Below are 16,768 nucleotides of genomic sequence, written 5' to 3' on the forward strand. Positions count from 1 at the left end.
GGCTTCCTCCCGGCGCTCTGTTTCCCCGAAATGCGGATCAGCTGCCTGGCTGCAGTGAGCTCAGCACCGGGAAGGCAGCTCAGAGGCATGATGCAGCAGCAGCTCTGTGGCCAGGCTCAGTGCCAGCACAGCCAGGCAGGGTACATGCAGGGCAGGCAGGGGTGAACACATCCTGGGGTCCCTCACCCCCAGCGTGGGCTGCGCTGGCCCTGCTTAGCACCAGTGCAGCCCAGTTTATGGTACAGCCCTGTCTATATGAGGAGCTGATGAGGAGAGGGGGCTCACAAGCCTGTCCTGCTGCTGGCAGCTGCCACGGGCACAACTGGGAGCTGGTGGCATCACGCCCGGACCTCCAGCAAGTGCAAGGACAGCTGGGGGGGACCCTCCTCATCCGCACACCCTGCCAGGGACCTCTGTCCCCAAAGCAAGGCCCCAGGAGGGTGTTCCTCACCCCTCGCACTCCATCCCCTCCACGGGGAGCCCTGCTCTGCTCCAGTGTTCCAGTCTGAACCGATCCCCCTGGTGCTCCCCATGCCGGGGTGCCTGAGCCCTGTCCCTCTCTCCAACAGGTCGGGATGCTGCGGAGCCGCGCACCCTACAGCCGGGGAGCACAGGCTCCCCTCTGCCCCGCGGAGCAATGATGGAGAAGCCCCTGCTACTGAGCCACGACCCTGCAGCCGCTGCATCTCCCCGGCCCCGCAGCGGGGACCCTGCAGGGATGCAGGTGCGCTGCCGGCGGCAGGGAAGGAGCGGACCGCGCCCTGCCCTCGGCTCTTCGCCTTCCTGCTCCCGTTCGGTGAAGCGCTGAGAAATCCAAACATTACCATAAATGCCGAAAGCATCCTGGCTCGGTGACGCGGGCGCGCACACCGCCGGGGGGGTCAGGCAGGGAGGGGACGGGGCTGGAGGGGAGCCAGCCGGACGGACACGGAGCTGCCATCCCGGCTCGCCTGGCACCGCGCAGCATCAGGGTGCTGCGCCTGCCCCGGCCACTGCTCCGAGTGCTACGCTTCAGGAAGCGGACCCCAACGTCCTGCTCCCTCGGGGCTCCTGCCTTGCTCCCCCGGGGGGACAGAGCCGGTGCCTCCCCGGGCTGCAGATGTCTTTGCCATGGGTCATCGGCTCCGCTCGCTCTCCCCTTCCTTAAAAAGGCTCCAGGGCTGGGTTTCCTAGAGCCTGTCATTGCTCTGGGAGCGCTGGCAGCCCCACGCCCTGCCCGAGGGCCGGCGGGGAGGGCAGGAGCTGCTCTAGGGCCGTAACCTCGGGCCGGGTCACGGCCATGAGTTTATTCTTAGACCTCCTGCAGGAAACGGCTCGGTGGAGCGAGAGCAGCGCTGCCCCGGGCTGCCCCTGCCCCAGACACTGCCGCCCCTGCGAGCGCAGAACCTTCCCCGTGCTCATCACACCCCGTGGGTGCGGGTACCCCCCCGCGCTGCTTGGAACCAGCGTGAGGGGGCTCAATCGTGCCCCGGGGCACCCCCGCTCTGCCCCGTCCTGCTGCGCCCGCACTATTAAACACGTGCTACTGGCCCTTTAAATGCTCTCCAGCGGGCGTGGCCATGGGGCCGCGCCCCCTCCGCGTCGTCCGAACCGCCCAATGGGCAGCGGGGAGAGGCTCTGCCCTCGCCGCCGATTGGCCCGGTGCCGCGCGGCCGCGGGAGCGAAGATGGCGGCGCCCAGCGCCGGGGGTCCCCGAGCGGAGCTCCGGTAACGGCCCCCCCCACACCCGGTACGGGGCTCCCGGCGCCGCCGCCATGGACCTGCTGTTCGTGCTGCTCCGCGGCCTGCGGCTGGCGCTGGACCTGCTGCTGCTGCTGCTGGACGTCAACTTCTTCCTGGTGTCCTCGCTCGTGTCCGCGCTCCTCTGGCTGCTCTCCGCCGCCTGGAGCCTGCCCGCGGCCGCCACGGCCGGCGCGCTGGCCTGCTGGGACGGGCTGCTGCTGTGGCTGGCCTCGGCGGGGCGGGCGGCGCTGGGCGCCCTGCAGGGGCTGTCCGCCGCGCTGCGCGGCTGCTGCTGCGGCCTGGAGGGGCTCAAGGTGCTGGGGCACCTCCTGTCGCACCTAGCGCTGCGGGGCAAGGAGCTGCTGCACCGGGAGCTCTGCGGGCTGCTGGGCTGCGGGCAGGCCCTGGCCAGGCAGGCGTGCGAGGGCCTGGCCATCGGCACCAGCCTGCTGGCTTACCTGGTCAACAGCCTGGTCAACGTGTGCCTCATCGGCACGCAGAACCTCTTCGCCTTGGCCGTGGTCCTGTGGGATTCCCTCGCCGGCCCCTTGCTCAGGGTCACCGAGCTGCTGGCCGCTTTCCTCGCGCACGTCTCCAGCGGCGCCATCGCCGTGTCCATCCTGCTGTGGTCGCCGTGCCAAATGGCCTTCGAGCTCCTGGCTTCCGGCGCCCAGCTCTTCGTCACCACCTTCTTTGTGAATATCTACGGCCTGGGCTTGCTGGTCCTCATTATTGCTGTCGGCGCCTTCGTCTTCAACCCAGGGCTGCTGTGGACGCTGACGGACTGCGTGCTGGGTTACTTCAACACGCTGCCTTCCTACCACCGCCTGCAGCGGGACGTGTGGCGGCTCTACCAGGTGGCAGTGCTGACGCTGGGTATGGCCATGACCTCGCAGACCTGGCGCAGGTTGGTGGACTGGAGCCTGCAGGTGACCAACTGGAGCCAAGGAGGCAGAATGGTGAACGGGGAAAGCAACCAGCGAGGGGCAGCTGAGCCTGCCCTGAGATACGCAGCTCCTGGCAGGCCGGTGGTGGCAGGGGTCGCCCAGCTGCCCGCAGAGCACGAGGACGATGAGGATGCTGAGCGGGTGCCACAAGCGCGCCCTGCTCTGGGTCGAAGCGTGTCGGGACAGCGTCTGCAGCCACACAGGGAGCAGCCGGGTACCTCCTGGGGGAAAGCTCAGAGGAGGCAGCAGCTGAACGCAGGGGCTAGGGATGCTGAGGGCGCTGCGGATAACGACCCCTGGATGCTCCTGAAAGAGCAAGAGGAACGCAAGAAATGCGTCATCTGTCAAGACCAAACTAAGACCGTCCTGCTTCTGCCCTGCAGGCACCTGTGCCTGTGTCAGGAGTGCACAGAAGTCCTCCTGCAGCAGGCCATCTACCAGCGCAACTGCCCGCTGTGCCGCCAGATGATCCTCCAGACGCTCAATGTGTACTTGTGAGCCCAAGGGGTGGGTGCCTTGGGTCACTTTGCCAGGCGGTCGAGGGCACCGCACCCCTGTCTGCCTCTTGCCAGGAAGCAGAACTTCCCAGGGCTGCCTTGAGCAGCTTCCAAAGAACTAAGGATGGTGCTGAAAGGGCAAAAGGCTTTTAGGGGTGTCTGCTAGCCACGTTTGCTACGTAACTAGACTGTAGCTCTTGCTAGCAAGCGCCAGAACTGATCTCTGCAGCGGGCTGAGTTACCTTTTCTTTCGTTGACAACCTCTGCTCTTCCAGGGCCTGTCGCCTGGAGCCTGCAGCAGTCTCAGATTCAAAGCAGAGTGCAAGAAGGATGCTCTGGTTCCTTCTAGCCAAAGGTGGTGGCAGGTTTAAATGCTGTGCCCTCCTGGGAGTCAGAGGAGCTGGTGCAAGGTAAGGGAGGATTTTTCCCAAGGTCTGCCCAGGAAAACTACCTGGCAGACTGCATTCAGGTCTCTGTTACCTCCTCCCACCATCTAAGTATGGGAGCTCCCTGAGAAGGGAGAAGCAAAGGGAGAAGCAAAGCCCTACGAGAGCAATGAGCGCACTCAAGTTTAAGCTTTGCTACCAGGGGGCTGAGCCTGGCTTTCAGCTAGAGAAGAGCAGGGTTTCTGGGGTTCTTTAGTATCCCAGCCACCATGGCTTTGGTTTTTGAGCTTCCTGTTCCCCTAGCCAGGACAATGAGGAGCTGTGACCATCGCAGGCTCCCTGCAGGCCATAGCTGACTGCAGAGCCCAGTGTTGCTGCCGCTTCCGTGCATCACCTATGCAAGACTAGCAAGCACACATCGGGTTACTCATATGGGGAGGCCAGAGGGAGTTACTTGTGCTGCAGGGGTGGTGCTGCTGCTGGGGAAAGCTGAGGGTCCCTGGCAGCACACATCTGAGCCAGTGCTGGAGAGTCTTCTCTAGATAAGACATCTTCAGGCTCAGAGGGCCATGGGACTGCATAACGCACACCAGTGCTTGCTTGCTGCCTCCCAGGCTGGGCTGCTTAGAGGGAGTCATGTTCTGGGAGGAGATTGGGACACCCCAAAGCTCCTGGGAGCCCATTGAGACATTCCCGCTCCAGGCACAGGTTCTGCATATCCATTCCGTGGATCTGCAGGCGTGTGCATGGAGCAGTACCAGGACCATGGGATATCATTGCTGAGGGCAGGGTTCCACTGTTACACTGCTGTTCTGTCTTTCTTGTCTGTTCAAAACGTAGCTAGTTTAAGTGTCTCCTGAAGGCATCAAATCCCAGCTGGGAAGCCGGAGGTGGCTCATCCCAGCTTAGTCAACCAGCACCATTCCAATTACTGGGCTGCAGGAGGGCCTTGTGCTTGAAAGCTTTTCCTTTTCCAGCAGCTTGCCTGAGGTCAGCCATGCACCACAGCCAATTTTGGCTGGAGCCAGACTGGAAAGAGCCTTGACTCCTGCACTGCAAGCCAAGAGCCCGAGGGTGGCTGGCATGGTCTTCCTTCTCTCTTCTCCTTGATTAGTGATTTAAGCCAAAGCAGGCAGCAGAGAGGCTGGGCTGTGCTGGGAGATACCTCTGGGCTGTAAACCTGAGCTGCAGCAAGATGCTATCTTGTTGGGAGAGCGGCTTTGCTCTGGGAGGCACTGCAGGGGCTGGTTTACGCCACTGTGATGGGGTCCGGAGGCACTCCCTGGGCTCCAGAGTATTAGCAGGGCCTGGTCCCAGGGCTGTCAGCTGCTTCCGCCTCTCTTTGCAGAGGTACAAAACTCCCTGCCCAAGCCCTTGTTGCTCAGCCTCTTGTCCCTGTGCCTCCCCAGGCACAGCACCCACGGTAATGTTTGCTCACTCCAACCCTCTCCCCTATAGCTGCGGCCAGTGATGCTTTGCAGTTGAGTAGCCAAGCCTTTGCCAGAGCAGCGAGTGCAACCCCACCGCATTCCTGCATTCCACAGGCATTGCAGAGGTCATCCTTCAGGTGTGCCTGCGGAGACACCCAGGAGCAGGAATGTGGCCATGCTGCAGGCTGGGGTGTTTGGTCAGGGACCACCTCATGGTGCAATGTTTTCTATGTGAATTACAGGGAGGAAAGGCCGCCTCTCCAGGTCTGCAGTTTCTCCCCTTAAACCCTTTTTCTATTATAATACCTATGCTTTTTGTTTTAGGGGCTGTTTGTTTGCTGCCTGTTTATAAAGGAAAAAGAGAGAGCTTTGCCTTAAGTTTTACTCTTTGCACTATGGATTAGACACTGAGCAGATTAAAGTCTCCTTTACCAAAAGCTGTTTGATGCCTCATTCTTGGAAAGGGTTTTCCCTGGAGGGATGGGGTCTCACCCCTGGGCTCCCCAGCAAGCCTAGCGCTCCCCGAGGGTCACAGCTGGAGGGGTGACACCACCAGCAAGCTATGGGGTGCTTGCATCTCTAAAGGCAGAGCTGGATGGAGCTCGCCAGGGCCTGAGCAGCCCAAAGCTGAGGGGCTGTTATTTTTCAGGTGGAAAGGAACACGATATGGACATAAAATCCCCGCTTCTGCAGGTCCTTGATATCCTGCTGCTTGTGATGGAGGGCGATGCAAGCCTGACTGCCCCAGGGATGGAGGCAGCACCCAAAGCATCAGGAGCTGTGGAGCCGCAGGCAGCACAGGGCTCCTCCGCCTGGCCTTGCTGTGGCAGGCTCAGCCACTGTGCTACCGGTGAGCAGATGCATTTGCTGCACGATGGGTTACTCCTTGGCTGCGGTCTGAGCTCTTGGCAGGCTGCTGTGTGCTTTTAAGCACCCCCTGCTTCTCCAGCATCCTTGTAAATTGCTTGGAAAAATGCTTCAGGACCCCGATGGGCAGAGATGCCAGGAGCTCTGGCTCAGCCTGCCCTCAGCTCACCTGCCTTGGGAGGGCAGAGCCAGCTAATCTGAACCTGGCTGAGAACCATAGCAGGGAGAGGGAGGGCTGCAGGAACAGAGCCCTGCCTGGCGCAGGGAACACCCCATTGAGCCCTATGGGGGCCTGGCTGTGGATGGGTGACTGCTGAGGCTGCAGACCTACCCCAAGGAAGGAGGATGGAGGCAGCAGGGCCATGCCTGCATCCCCTGCATCAACAGGGTGATCCCAGCCCATCACTCCCCAGCCAGCCCCAGTGGGGGACACAGAGGGTGCTCAGCCAGCTCAGGCCACTGCAGTCGAGCAAGGACAGGATGTGAAGGACAGTGGCTTCCCCTGGGAGCCATGCTGCACGCACTTGGCTCAGCCCCTGGCCAAGCAGTGAGCAATTACAGGAGGAAGACACAGTCACCTCCCAGCTGATGGGCAGTGCGTAGGGTCCCTGGGACTGATGCTATGCCTGCCTTCTCCAGCACTGTGGCTCTTGGTGTAGAGCTGCACTGCCTGGGGAGGGTACCCAGCAGCAATAGCACTCGCAGACCAGGGCATGAGATCTGGAGTCCCGGGGTCCTCCCTCCTCCAGAGCTTGCTAGGGAGCCTTGCACATGAGCTGAGCGGGCTGGTCTTAGCCCATCACAATGCCACGACCCCTCCCGAGGGAGGGAGGAGCAGGATGCTGCTGGGTTACTGCAGTTCAGGAGCACTGGGGGCTGACAGCTTGCTGAAAGCAGGGCCCCGCAGGCTCTGGGAAGATCCCCGGGATCCCTTTGTTAGCCCAGCTGCACCAGCCCATCCCTAATGAGCCGCTATTGCAGCCTGGGGACAAGAGCCACCGCCTGCCTGACAGCAGGGAGCAGGCTCGGCAGACGCTCGCTGCAGATGCGCAGCTCCTGATACCAGGCCAACAGGGAGGGAGCAGGTGATGCTCAGCAGCCGAACCATGGGGGGCCTTTGGGCTGCTCCCGGGCCCCAGCTTTGCTCCTTCATTATCAGCTCAGCGCAGGGAGCCTCACCGGCTCCCCAGACACTGTGGCAATCCCCATTTAAAGCTCTCCTTAGCACGTCAGCTGGCCGAGGTCACCTGAAGATGACTGAGGGTGGTCCCTGCATCTCCTCAGTGATGAGGGCACCGAACCTATGCCATAAACCACAAGCTTTTGGATGGAGCAGCATCCATCCTCCTACTGCCAGGAGTCACCAGGGCAACCTTCACCATCGGGGGCATTTCCACTTTCAAACCTGTCAGGAGGATGCTCTGTTACCATCGTCAAAGGATCGGGCTCAGAGAGATGCGGCTGATCTCCTTAATGCCCTCTTTGACACCATATAGCACCCTGACCACCTCCACTTGCCAGCACAGCTCCAAGATGCACAAACCACACACCTCTTGCAGGATGCACCCTCAGCAGCTCAGGAATGGCCAGGCTGTGCCCTCCGGCATTGCAGGAATTGCTGCTCCAGTGGCTGTGACCTTGGTGTGCTGGAACTTTAAAAACCCCAAACAAGAAAGCAATCAAAAAGGAGGAAAATAACCCCAAAAGAACCCCACCAGCCTGCTGCCTCCCTCTACTGCACTTTATGGGCTGAGCCTGCCTCTTTTATAGGCTTCTGCCCTGCACTGGATAAGGGATGCTGGCCTCTCCCTAGCCTGGGCTCAGCTGGAACAGGGCCTTCAAGCACTCCTTCCTCAGGTGCAGCTTCTAGAGCTCATTAGAAGCAGCTAAACCACACCAGGAACATGGCAGAAGTCAAGGACTCCTGTGATTCCCCTTACTGTTATCCTTCCCTTATCCTCTTCCACCCCAGGCAGCAGCAGGCATCCCCCGTGTTCCTCAGAGGCTTCCCAACAGCCCCACAATGATCCCAGACAAAGCGTCCCAAAGACCAAGGGCATCTCAAAGCAAGCAGAGCCTAGAAACTGCTGTGCCTATGGCTGCCTCCGTTAGCTGTGCGATAGGGACCAGAGGATGCTCCCAGCCCCCACACACCTTCCCCTGGCCCGGTCTCAAGCCATTTTCCTCCTCCCAGAATAGATCCCATGCCATCGATCTGCTCTGCGGCGCTGTGTGCCCCTGGGCGGCTCTGCTTACAGAAAAGGCCATCCTCAACCCAAACAGCCGCTTCCGCTGCAACCCAATCCTGGCGCTGGGGAGAGGAGCCTGCAGGATGGCTCCGGACCCGCTCCATTCGCTTCACCTTTGGTCCCAGAGCCTCCGTGGGCTTAACGGGTTAAGGGTGGTCCTTGGGATGCTGGACTGCGCATCCCCCCCTGGTCGCACACAGCCGGGCAGACTGCAGTGACGTGTCCTGGGCCCCAGGTCCCTGCGTGGTCCCCCAGCCCCATGGTGGGGAGCTGTGGGGCTGTGGGCAGCCCCTTTTGGAGGTGGTGCTGGCTGTCACACAGGGGCTCCCAGCTCCCAGCCGGGTTTGTTCATCCCGGACGGGCATGGCCATAGCCCCGGGGGCTCCGTGCACTTGTGGGGCAGGAGGGCAGCCGGCCGGGAGGAGAGGTGGCTGTCCCGTTGTGTAGATCCTGCTGCCATGGCAGGAGAAGAGCCCAGCCCAGCTGCCGCCCGACGGCCGGGCAGAGCAAGCCGTCCGCAGCCTGCTCCGGCAGCACGGCCCATTAAGGACTTGGGCCGCTGTCCAAAAGCCCCCTCCCTGGCTGGAACCCGCAGGGACCCATTTTGGGCAGGAATGAGGAAGCTCTTCATTCCCCTGCTAAAAATAGGGACCTTTCTCAGCGGCGGGTCACTGCGTTCACACTGGAGTGCGGGGCAGGCAGGAAGGGGGGCCCCATCCCGGGCACCTCCCGCGGCGCTGGGGCGGCCGGTCCCCCGCTCCGGGATGCCGGTACCTCCATCTAGTGGCTCCCGCTGGCTCTGCCGCTGAGGCCGGCAGCCCAGGACCGTTCCCTCCGGTCTCCCGTCGCGGTACCCCGTCGGCAGGACCCGGCACACGCGTGGACAAGGAGCCCTTTATTGGAGGTGGAGGAGGAAGGGGAGGCGGAGGGCAGGGAGCCGGGGTGATGGGCAGGGTAGCTGCCAGCCCTATGGACCCTGCCGGCCCTATGGACTGGGCTGGCTGTGTGTGTATGGGGAGAAGCTGGCAGCACCAGGGCATCGTGTCCGTGATGGCTGCGTGTCGAGGAGGCTATGGCGAGTTGCATACAACAGCCAGGTTACTGTGGCTTTCAGGCCTGGGTGTCCTGCCCCAGAGCCGGGTGCCTGTGATAATACTTAGCTCTTATACAGCGCTGCTGAAGGGATGCTCCCCACCACACCTGGGTTGGCAGAGGAGCTGTATCCCTGCCCTGTGCTGGGCAGGGGTCCTGGTTCCTACATGGCCAGACCCCGGCTTTACCCTCCCCAGGGCACCAGTGGCTGGGAAGGGGCAGTGCCCAGGTCCTGGCCCCAGCCAAGGGCAGGCTTAGGCGAAGACAGCGGAGTTTTGCCAGTAGGAGTAGACGAGGAAGCCGGTGAAGGTGCTGTCCGTCTTGACGCTGGCATAGAAGCCGATGTAGTCCCCGACACCAACCTGCACCCACACCTCATCCTCAGGCTCCAGGCGGACCAGGGCACCCCCAGAGAGTGAGGTGGGCTTGGGCCAGTTCCCATAGTACTGGAAGAAGGAGGCGATGGACTGGCCGTTCTTCATGATGTCAAACTGGAGGCTGGCGCGGTACACCGTGGCATGGACGGCGAAGTAGTAGAGGCCGGGCACCTCGCAGGTGAATTTGCCCGTGGCGGGGTCGTAGTGGCCCTGCTCGTTGATGAGCACCACGTCGAAGCGGATGGGCTGGTCAGCCAGGGGAGGGCTGCGGGACTCGGAGCGCTTGGCGCTGAAGGCTGAGCGGGGGGCCACTGCACACTCGCCCTGTGCCCCCTTCTCACCGTGCATGCCATCCATGCCGGGGCTGCCCACGTCCCCGCGGGGACCGGGCACTCCTGGGGCAGGCAGGAGGGGAACAGAGTTACCTCTAAGCCATCAGGCCCCCCAACCCCACCATGGTTTCAAGCCTCCCATAGGATGCGGGTGGTGCATCACAAGCGGGAAGGGATAAGTGGAAGAGAGGGATGGCAGTTGGGGATGGAGGGAAATGCATCTTTGTTAGTGACAGGGACCTGCTGCCTGTTGCAGGCACCACAGGCAGGACCGGGGGTGGGGGGGGCAGTGGTGGCAGGATTTGCTCTCAGTTTGGTAAAGTGGGGCTGTGCCAGCATCTAGGGCTCCCCCGAGCATGAAGGCATTCCTCGCAGGCAGTGCAGAGCAGGTCCCCATCCCCAGCCAGCACATCTCCTTCCTTACCCGGAGGGCCCATCTCGCCCTTCTCCCCTGGCATCCCCATCATCCCATCCCGGCCGTCTCGTCCATCTCTGCCTGGCAGACCCTGGCCCCCATGCAGGCCCGGGGTCCCCGGGATGCCCGGCTGCCCTGAGCACAGCCCGGGGATCTTGTTGTCTTCAATCTGCAAGGAGCTGGTGATGAGCCCCAGGAAGAAGAGGAGGAAGAGCTGCTCCATCTCGTCTGCTGTGGAGGGGCTGGAAGGGGCAGAGAAGGGGAACGGCTCTGGGCACCTCAGTGAAGAGGGCTGGGAAACAGCCTTGCAGTGCTCAGCAGGGAGTGGGTACAGGAGGTTGATGAGGGATTGTTCCTCCCTTCTTTCCTCTTTGCCTTTCCGGCTGCTCTTCACAGGGGCTGCACCTGCCGCAGCATCCCCATCCATCAGCACTGCCACCACATCATCCTGCCTCATGCACTGGTGTATCCCACCGTGGAAGTGCCAGGAGGCATGTGCGGGAGGCAGGAGCCCCGTGCGTGTGTTTGGGGCTCTATGGGGTGGGAGCTGCCCCATGCCCGGCTATGGGTGTACATGGGGGTGCCGGCAGGGCTGCTGCGGGTGAGCCGGCGTGCACGGGGCGCGGTTGTTGCAGCCGGGACGGCAGCTCTCCACCGGGAGCGCCGAGCTGCCTCACGGCCCAGCCCTTGGCAGCATCCCTGCTGCCGGCGGCTCGCTCCACGCCTGCCCCGCTCCCTGGGGCATGGCTGGGGCTGCAGCATCCCCGGCCGTGCCGGACCACCCCGCTGCCGGGACCACCCCAGCCCACCCCACGCCAGCGCAGCGAGAGCGGAGCCCCACGGCCCCCTTCCCCGTGGCCTTCCCCGGGGATCGCTGCTCTCTTCCCCCTCCTGGACGCGACGGGTGCAACAAAGAGGAAAAAGGAGGAGGAAAGAGCCTGTCCTCCGCCCCGGAGCTGGAGCCAGGACCCCGGCGAGGCCCGGCTGCCTCTAGCGCGGAGCGGGCAGAGCTGCTCATCCCCACTCACTGCGACCCCACGGCTCCTGCCCCGGTGCCTCGCTGCTCTCCGGCGTGGACGGGCTGCGGCTCTTCCTGACCGCTTCGCTCTGACGAAGGCCCGGGGAAAGGCAGCCTCTCCCCCCCCCCCCCTCCTCCTCCTCCTCCTCCTCACGTCTCTCCTCCCAAACTCCAAAGGAAATCAAGGGCCTTGGGAGCCAAAAGCTACAAGAGAAGGGGAAAAGAAAAATAATCCCATGGTGTCAGAAGTGCTGTAAGCAGGGGGAAGGGAGAGCGAGGCAAAGAGCCCGGCAAAGGGAGAGGAAACATGGGTTGCAAACCACCCCAGCTGGACACGGCTGAGCAGCGGGACGGAGGGAAGGGAGAGAAAACAGGCAGCAAAGTGAGGGTGGAACAGGAGAAAGGCCAAGGGAGGGAAACCCAGCAAAGGCAGGCAGGGATGGAGTAGCAGAAGGAAGACCGAGCTCTTGGGACATGCAGGTCCCCCAGCCTTAGGGCAGGATGCACTCAGGCTGCAGCGCCAGCACTGGGAGCACCTATGGGCGCTGCAGCCAGCCAGGGGGCAAGGGGCCGAGCATGGGGCTGAGCAGGCAGGGATGTGCCAGGCAGCAGCGGCATTGGAAGTGCAGGCAGAGCAGCGCTGCGGCCGTGCCAGGAAGCAGGATTAGCCCTGGGGGACGGCGGAGCAGGAGGCGAAGCTTTCGAGGACATTCCCAGCTTGCCTTTAACTCGTTCCAGCACTGAGTGCGTCCAAGGGACACCACCAGGCTCCAGCGGTGGGGAAGTCCTATGGCAGGGGGGAGTCCCTGTGCCCTGCAGCCGGCAGAGCCTTCCTTGCCTGCGCGCCCAGCGCCAGGCTGGTGCTGGCAGGGAGCCGCACGGCTCCTCCCTCCCGAGGTGTGAAGGGGTTGTTGGTTTTGGCCAGCGTGGAGCTGGGCTGGGGCCACGGGGTGTTGCCAGGCTTGTGGCCATCAGGGCGGCCTGGAGCCAGCACAACCAGCTCGGACAGCAGGGACACAGCCCTTGCTGGGGCAAGGATCCCCCCGCTGCACCATGGGGCCGCCAGCCTGACGCCCATCCATCTCCCCAGGGCCCTGCAAGGCTCTCAGCCCATCGAGGGCACAGCCAGCAGACAGGCAGCAGCCCCTGAGCCCCTCCATTCCTGCCCAGACCCCCCCGCTCCAGCCCTGGCTTCCCCCCTTTCCCTTAGGATCTGCAGGCAGACCCTTCCCAAATGAGCCACCTTCTCCATCGGGTTTGTCAGCTGCTCGTGCTGTTTATTCTGCTAGCTTTGGGGCTGTGGGATACAGGCAGTCCTGGGCTCTTCTTCTGCCTGCTCCATTTGGGGAGCATTAAACCCTTCCCCTTTCAGGCTAGCAGCTGCCTGAGGGCTGTGGGGAAGAGGCCTGGAGATGCTGAAAGAGAGAAATGGGCTGGGAACCACGCACAACCCCAACATGGGGCTGGCTGAGGATGGGGAAGCAGCGCCCAACTCTTGCCACCGTCCCGCTGCTCAGCAAGGGGACTACCAGCACAGCTCCAGCCGATGGGCACAACCCCTCCAGCACAAGCCTTTCCCTGGAGCAAGGCTGGGAAGGGGCACTTGCTCTCCATGGCATCCTCGAACTGAGCTGGCTCTGAGCAAAGGTGCTGACCCCAGGGCAGGCGAGGAGCCAGGCAATGGGGTGCTGCTGATGGGGGACACCCCGTTAGTTGGGTATTTGCAGCAGGAGGAGGAGGATGGGAGGGACATTTGGGGCAGAGCAGTGGGTGCTTCAGCCCTGGCTCATCCTCTCTTGCCGGATCAGGGCTGGAAGCACTCTATGGGGTCATTGGAGTCAGGCAGGATGTTGCAGTTGATGGGCCAGAGGATGCCGAGGAGGCCGAGGGACTGCTGGCACCGCAGCTCGGCAGCCAGGCACACGGCTCGACAGGGCTGCAGGACCCCCCCATCCGGGGTGCATTTGGGCACGAAGAGGCTGCAGATGAGGAGTCGGAGGTGCTGGTAGCAGGCGAGCTCCATCAGTGTCTGCGGGAGAGCGGCAGTGATGGTGCACACCACGGTGTGGTGCGGGCAGCCCTGCGGGCATCCCTTGGGAAGCTCACCTGATAGTCCTGGAGCACCTCGGCGGCTCCCTCCTGGTCCGGGATGGCCAGCCAGATGTTGGGAAAGGAGGTGGCGTTGTAGCCCAGCCCCAGGCACATCTCCACTTGCACGGGCTCACAGACAGACCCTGCCCCGGGGCACTTCCCTTCTTATAGCAGCAGTGATGCCCACCGAGTGCCACGGTGCTGGGCCAGGACGAGGGGTGGCACTCACCGAAGGCGGGGTAGGAGACCCCGGTGCAGTTCAGCTCGTCGGTGCCGTCGGGGCAGTCGTGCCACCCATCACATACAGACTCCAGCGCCCGGCACTCGCCATTCCCACAGGAGAACTCTGCGGGGCTGCAGGTCTCTGTAAGAGCAGCATGGGCATGGGCAGGGAGCAGGCTGGCCATGGCTGGGGCTCAGCCTGTTCCTATGCTGACCACCCCTGCCTTCACTCTTCTTGGTCACTGGCCAAGAGGTGAGCATTGCTGGCTCAGCTTAGGGGCATCCCAAATTCCCTGCGTTATCTAGGGGCAGCCCTCAGGTGATGGGTCGCGATGTGTGCAGGTGAGCAATCCACATTGCAACGGCTGGGATCAATAGGGTAATGCTGTAGCCCAAATTCCTGCTCCAAGGAGATGAGGGCAGTTTTTCCCAGAGGCTAGTCCAGTCTGGGTTTGAAGGCCCCCAAGGACAGTGACTGCATAGCCCCTCTGGGCAGCCTGTGCCCCTGCTTGGCTACTTACTCTCTGTGGCATTGCGGGCTTGGTAGGTGGCAAAGAACCCATCGTCTGCAACCCCTTCATCTGCCACGAAGAGGACGGTCATGACGTGGCGGGAGGAGGTCAGGATGGGTGGCAGCTGGTGCCCACAGAACCTGCCGAGGTGGTGGGGTGAGAGATGGGGTCCGGGCGGGCAGCACCTCCCCAGCCCTGTCCTCCGGTGCCTCCTCTTCACCAGCCTGCCCTATGCATGGAAGCCACAGGAGCCCAGCGCACTGAGGCTGGCGCAGCAGGGCCAGGGATACCATGGCCTGTACCTGCCCATGAGGCTGGCAGCCCCCGTGCCGGCGCTGTCGTGCACCTCCACGAAGTCGAAGCTGCAGTCCTCATGCATCTCCAGGCTGAAGTTGTGGAAGCGCAGGTCGATGACGTGCCCCACGGGCACCGAGATCTGCCAGAGGCACAGCTGCAGGGCAGGGGGCAGCCGGGACACCCATGAAACCAGGGCTCTTCCCAATGGCAGGTTGCCTTCCTCCCTGCCCACCCTCACCCTGCTCCCACCTCCATCCCACCAGCATCCCCTCTCTCACCTGCTGGTGCGGGTATGGCTGGGGGTGGTTTGGGGTGAAGAAGTGCCCCTCCAAGGCGGTTAGCGGCCCCCCGCACTCTGAAGGGAAACACACACATGCAGCTTTACCCCCTGCCCCTTTTCCTTTGCTCTGTCTCCTTACACCCCTGCCTCCCATCACCGTGCCCTCTGGCCGGGCGCTGCAGCAGCTACGGGCAGGGGTAAACGCTGACCTTTGTGTTTGAGGCTGCAGTTGGCCTCATCGCTCTTGTCCGTGCAGTCATGGAAGCCATCGCAGACAAAGCCCAAGTGGAGACACAGCCCCTGGTCACACAAGTGCTCATCCCAGGCACAGCTCTCTGGCAGAGACAGCCAGGCTGGTGGTGGCATCCCACTGGGCACCCTCCCGTGCCCCGGTACCCCAATGCTACCCAGGTCCCACAGTGAGGAGTCCGAGTGATGCCCGGGGGGGGTACTCACTGTCACTGGGGGCCACAGCACGGTAGCGGGCACTGAAGCCTGGGGCACCCACGCTGCTGTCGGAGACGAAGGTGACACGCAGGTGGTTGGAGTTGGTGTTGAAGGTCGGGGGTACCACATTGCCACAAAACCTGGGGGCACAACAAGGGGTGACACCGCTCACCGCATCCCGACTGCATTGCCACGCTCCGCTGGTGCGAGGTGCCCTACCTGGTCGGACCCCCCCTAAGCGTTGCAGGGTCCGCGCTGCCAGCACCCTGCTCTTCATAGAGCTCCACACGGTCAAAGAGGCAGGAGGCAGTGCCCTCCACGCTGAACGTCTCCATCTTCAGCTGGATGGCGAGGCCGGGGCTCACCTCGATGCGCCAGATGCAGAGTGAATCAGGGGGGTACGGGCTGGGGTAGTTGGGGGAGCTGAAGGAGCCCTCGGGGCTCCGCAGGGTCCCACCGCAGGCTGCATGGGGCAGTAGCGTGGGTATGAGACGATGCTTCAGGGCACCGCTGTCCCAGCACGCTGCCCCACATGGGACTTACCCGGTGCTGCGGTGCCGGCGGTGGGCAGCCAGCTCTGGGTTGGGGTGGCAGCAGTTCTGGGTGCCGGGGGGGCCCTTCGGGTGGGTGCTGCGGCTCCATGGGCAGGCAGGGCTGCGGCTGGGGCGCGGGGTGGCTGCGGGGATGTCAGCTCTGTGCCCAGGGAAGAGCAGGCGCGGCTCAGCCCCAGCAGGGAGAAGGGGCTGCAGTGCAGGGAAGGGGCTTAGGAAGCCCACCCAGCCCCGTGTGCTGTGGCCCCAGGTGTGGGCAGGTCCCACAGTGCCCTTCCCCATCCCAGGGAGGTGGAGATCCCACTTGCTCCTGTGCGTGGGGGCCCTCTCACCACGGAGGTGCTGTACGGAATGGATGCCCTCTCCGTGCTCCTTTCCCCCCTCCGTGCTGCCTCTGTGTGCTCACGGCACTCACGGTGGATAACGATGCCCAGCAGGAGGGCGATGAGGAAGATGAGGACTGCGCTCATCAGAGCCACGCAGAGCCAGGTGAACTTGAAGTCAGCACGGAACCGCCGGCCTGCCTGCCCCCAGAGCTGCTGGCCTGTGGAAGGCAAGGGAAGAGGGCAGAGCAGCAGCCACGCTGATAACGGGTCCCTAAATGCTCCCTGGGGGGGAGCTTGCCCATCACCCTGCTCCCCAGCTGGTGCCTGTGCACAAACCCCAGGCTGGTACCGAGGCCGTCCCGCTGCGATGTGGGGCTGCTCCCATCCTCATCTGCTGGGCACCCTGTGCTTGGTGCTGCCCGGGGCTCCTCGCCCTCGAAGACGGGGTTGCAGAACTCGGTCTGCAGGAGAGTGAGCACGGGTGGCACCATGAGGAGCACGCAGCAGGGACCCCTCAGTGCCATTCCCCCCCCAAACCCTACCTTGCTGTGGTCCAGAGCCTCTGGGCAAAGCACGATCTCGGTGAAGTCCTTCATGGCAGCAGGCGGTTGCCAGCAGAGCTGGGCTAAAAGCCTCCCCAGCACACCCTGCCCCACAGCACAGCCCCCTGCCCCACTGCCTCCTCCTCCCCAGCCGCCCCCATTGGCCCT

At 63.2% G+C, this 16,768-nt stretch overlaps 3 protein-coding genes across 3 annotated transcripts; 1 reads left to right on the top strand and 2 right to left on the bottom strand.

Annotated features, from left to right (window-relative positions):
- The first annotated feature begins 1,752 nt into the window (after positions 1 to 1,752).
- RNF26 (ring finger protein 26) lies at positions 1,753 to 5,419 on the top strand. The gene has a single exon (XM_065697269.1). The coding sequence runs from the start codon at positions 1,755 to 1,757 to the stop codon at positions 3,165 to 3,167; it is 1,413 nt and encodes a 470-aa protein (XP_065553341.1). The 5' UTR covers positions 1,753 to 1,754; the 3' UTR covers positions 3,168 to 5,419.
- Positions 5,420 to 8,978: 3,559 nt separating this feature from the next.
- On the bottom strand, positions 8,979 to 11,426 carry C1QTNF5 (C1q and TNF related 5). Its single transcript, XM_065697023.1, has 3 exons — positions 11,343 to 11,426; positions 10,324 to 10,556; positions 8,979 to 9,962 (listed from the first exon to the last, which is right to left on the bottom strand). Exons 2-3 carry the CDS (start codon positions 10,535 to 10,537, stop codon positions 9,445 to 9,447), a joined length of 732 nt encoding a protein of 243 aa, XP_065553095.1. The 5' UTR covers positions 10,538 to 10,556; positions 11,343 to 11,426; the 3' UTR covers positions 8,979 to 9,444.
- A 1,496-nt stretch (positions 11,427 to 12,922) lies between these two features.
- On the bottom strand, positions 12,923 to 16,669 carry MFRP (membrane frizzled-related protein). The gene is made up of 12 exons (XM_065697108.1): positions 16,601 to 16,669; positions 16,408 to 16,519; positions 16,148 to 16,276; positions 15,725 to 15,874; positions 15,401 to 15,644; positions 15,191 to 15,321; positions 14,733 to 14,809; positions 14,460 to 14,608; positions 14,167 to 14,297; positions 13,653 to 13,787; positions 13,439 to 13,566; positions 12,923 to 13,361 (listed from the first exon to the last, which is right to left on the bottom strand). The coding sequence occupies exons 1-12, from the start codon at positions 16,652 to 16,654 to the stop codon at positions 13,137 to 13,139; spliced, it is 1,665 nt and encodes a 554-aa protein (XP_065553180.1). The 5' UTR covers positions 16,655 to 16,669; the 3' UTR covers positions 12,923 to 13,136.
- Positions 16,670 to 16,768: the final 99 nt, after the last annotated feature.

The sequence above is a fragment of the Lathamus discolor genome, chromosome 17 (assembly GCF_037157495.1).
Source record: "Lathamus discolor isolate bLatDis1 chromosome 17, bLatDis1.hap1, whole genome shotgun sequence".
Taxonomy (NCBI): domain Eukaryota; kingdom Metazoa; phylum Chordata; class Aves; order Psittaciformes; family Psittacidae; genus Lathamus; species Lathamus discolor.

What these genes read in the sequence shown, in the direction of transcription:
- RNF26 (XM_065697269.1), top strand. Translation starts at nt 1,755, where the DNA reads ATGGACCTGCTGTTCGTGCTGCTCCGCGGCCTGCGGCTGGCGCTGGAC.
- C1QTNF5 (XM_065697023.1), bottom strand. Translation starts at nt 10,537, where the DNA reads ATGGAGCAGCTCTTCCTCCTCTTCTTCCTGGGGCTCATCACCAGCTCC. An exon ending in GGGCGAGATGGGCCCTCCGG is followed by an intron (nt 9,963 to 10,323) that starts GTAAGGAAGGAG and finishes TGCCTGCCCCAG; the next exon opens with GAGTGCCCGGTCCCCGCGGG.
- MFRP (XM_065697108.1), bottom strand. Translation starts at nt 16,654, where the DNA reads ATGAAGGACTTCACCGAGATCGTGCTTTGCCCAGAGGCTCTGGACCAC. An exon ending in CTTAGGGGGGGTCCGACCAG is followed by an intron (nt 15,322 to 15,400) that starts GTAGGGCACCTC and finishes TTGTGCCCCCAG; the next exon opens with GTTTTGTGGCAATGTGGTAC. An exon ending in TGCTGTGGCCCCCAGTGACA is followed by an intron (nt 14,810 to 15,190) that starts GTGAGTACCCCC and finishes GTTTCCCTTCAG; the next exon opens with AGTGCGGGGGGCCGCTAACC.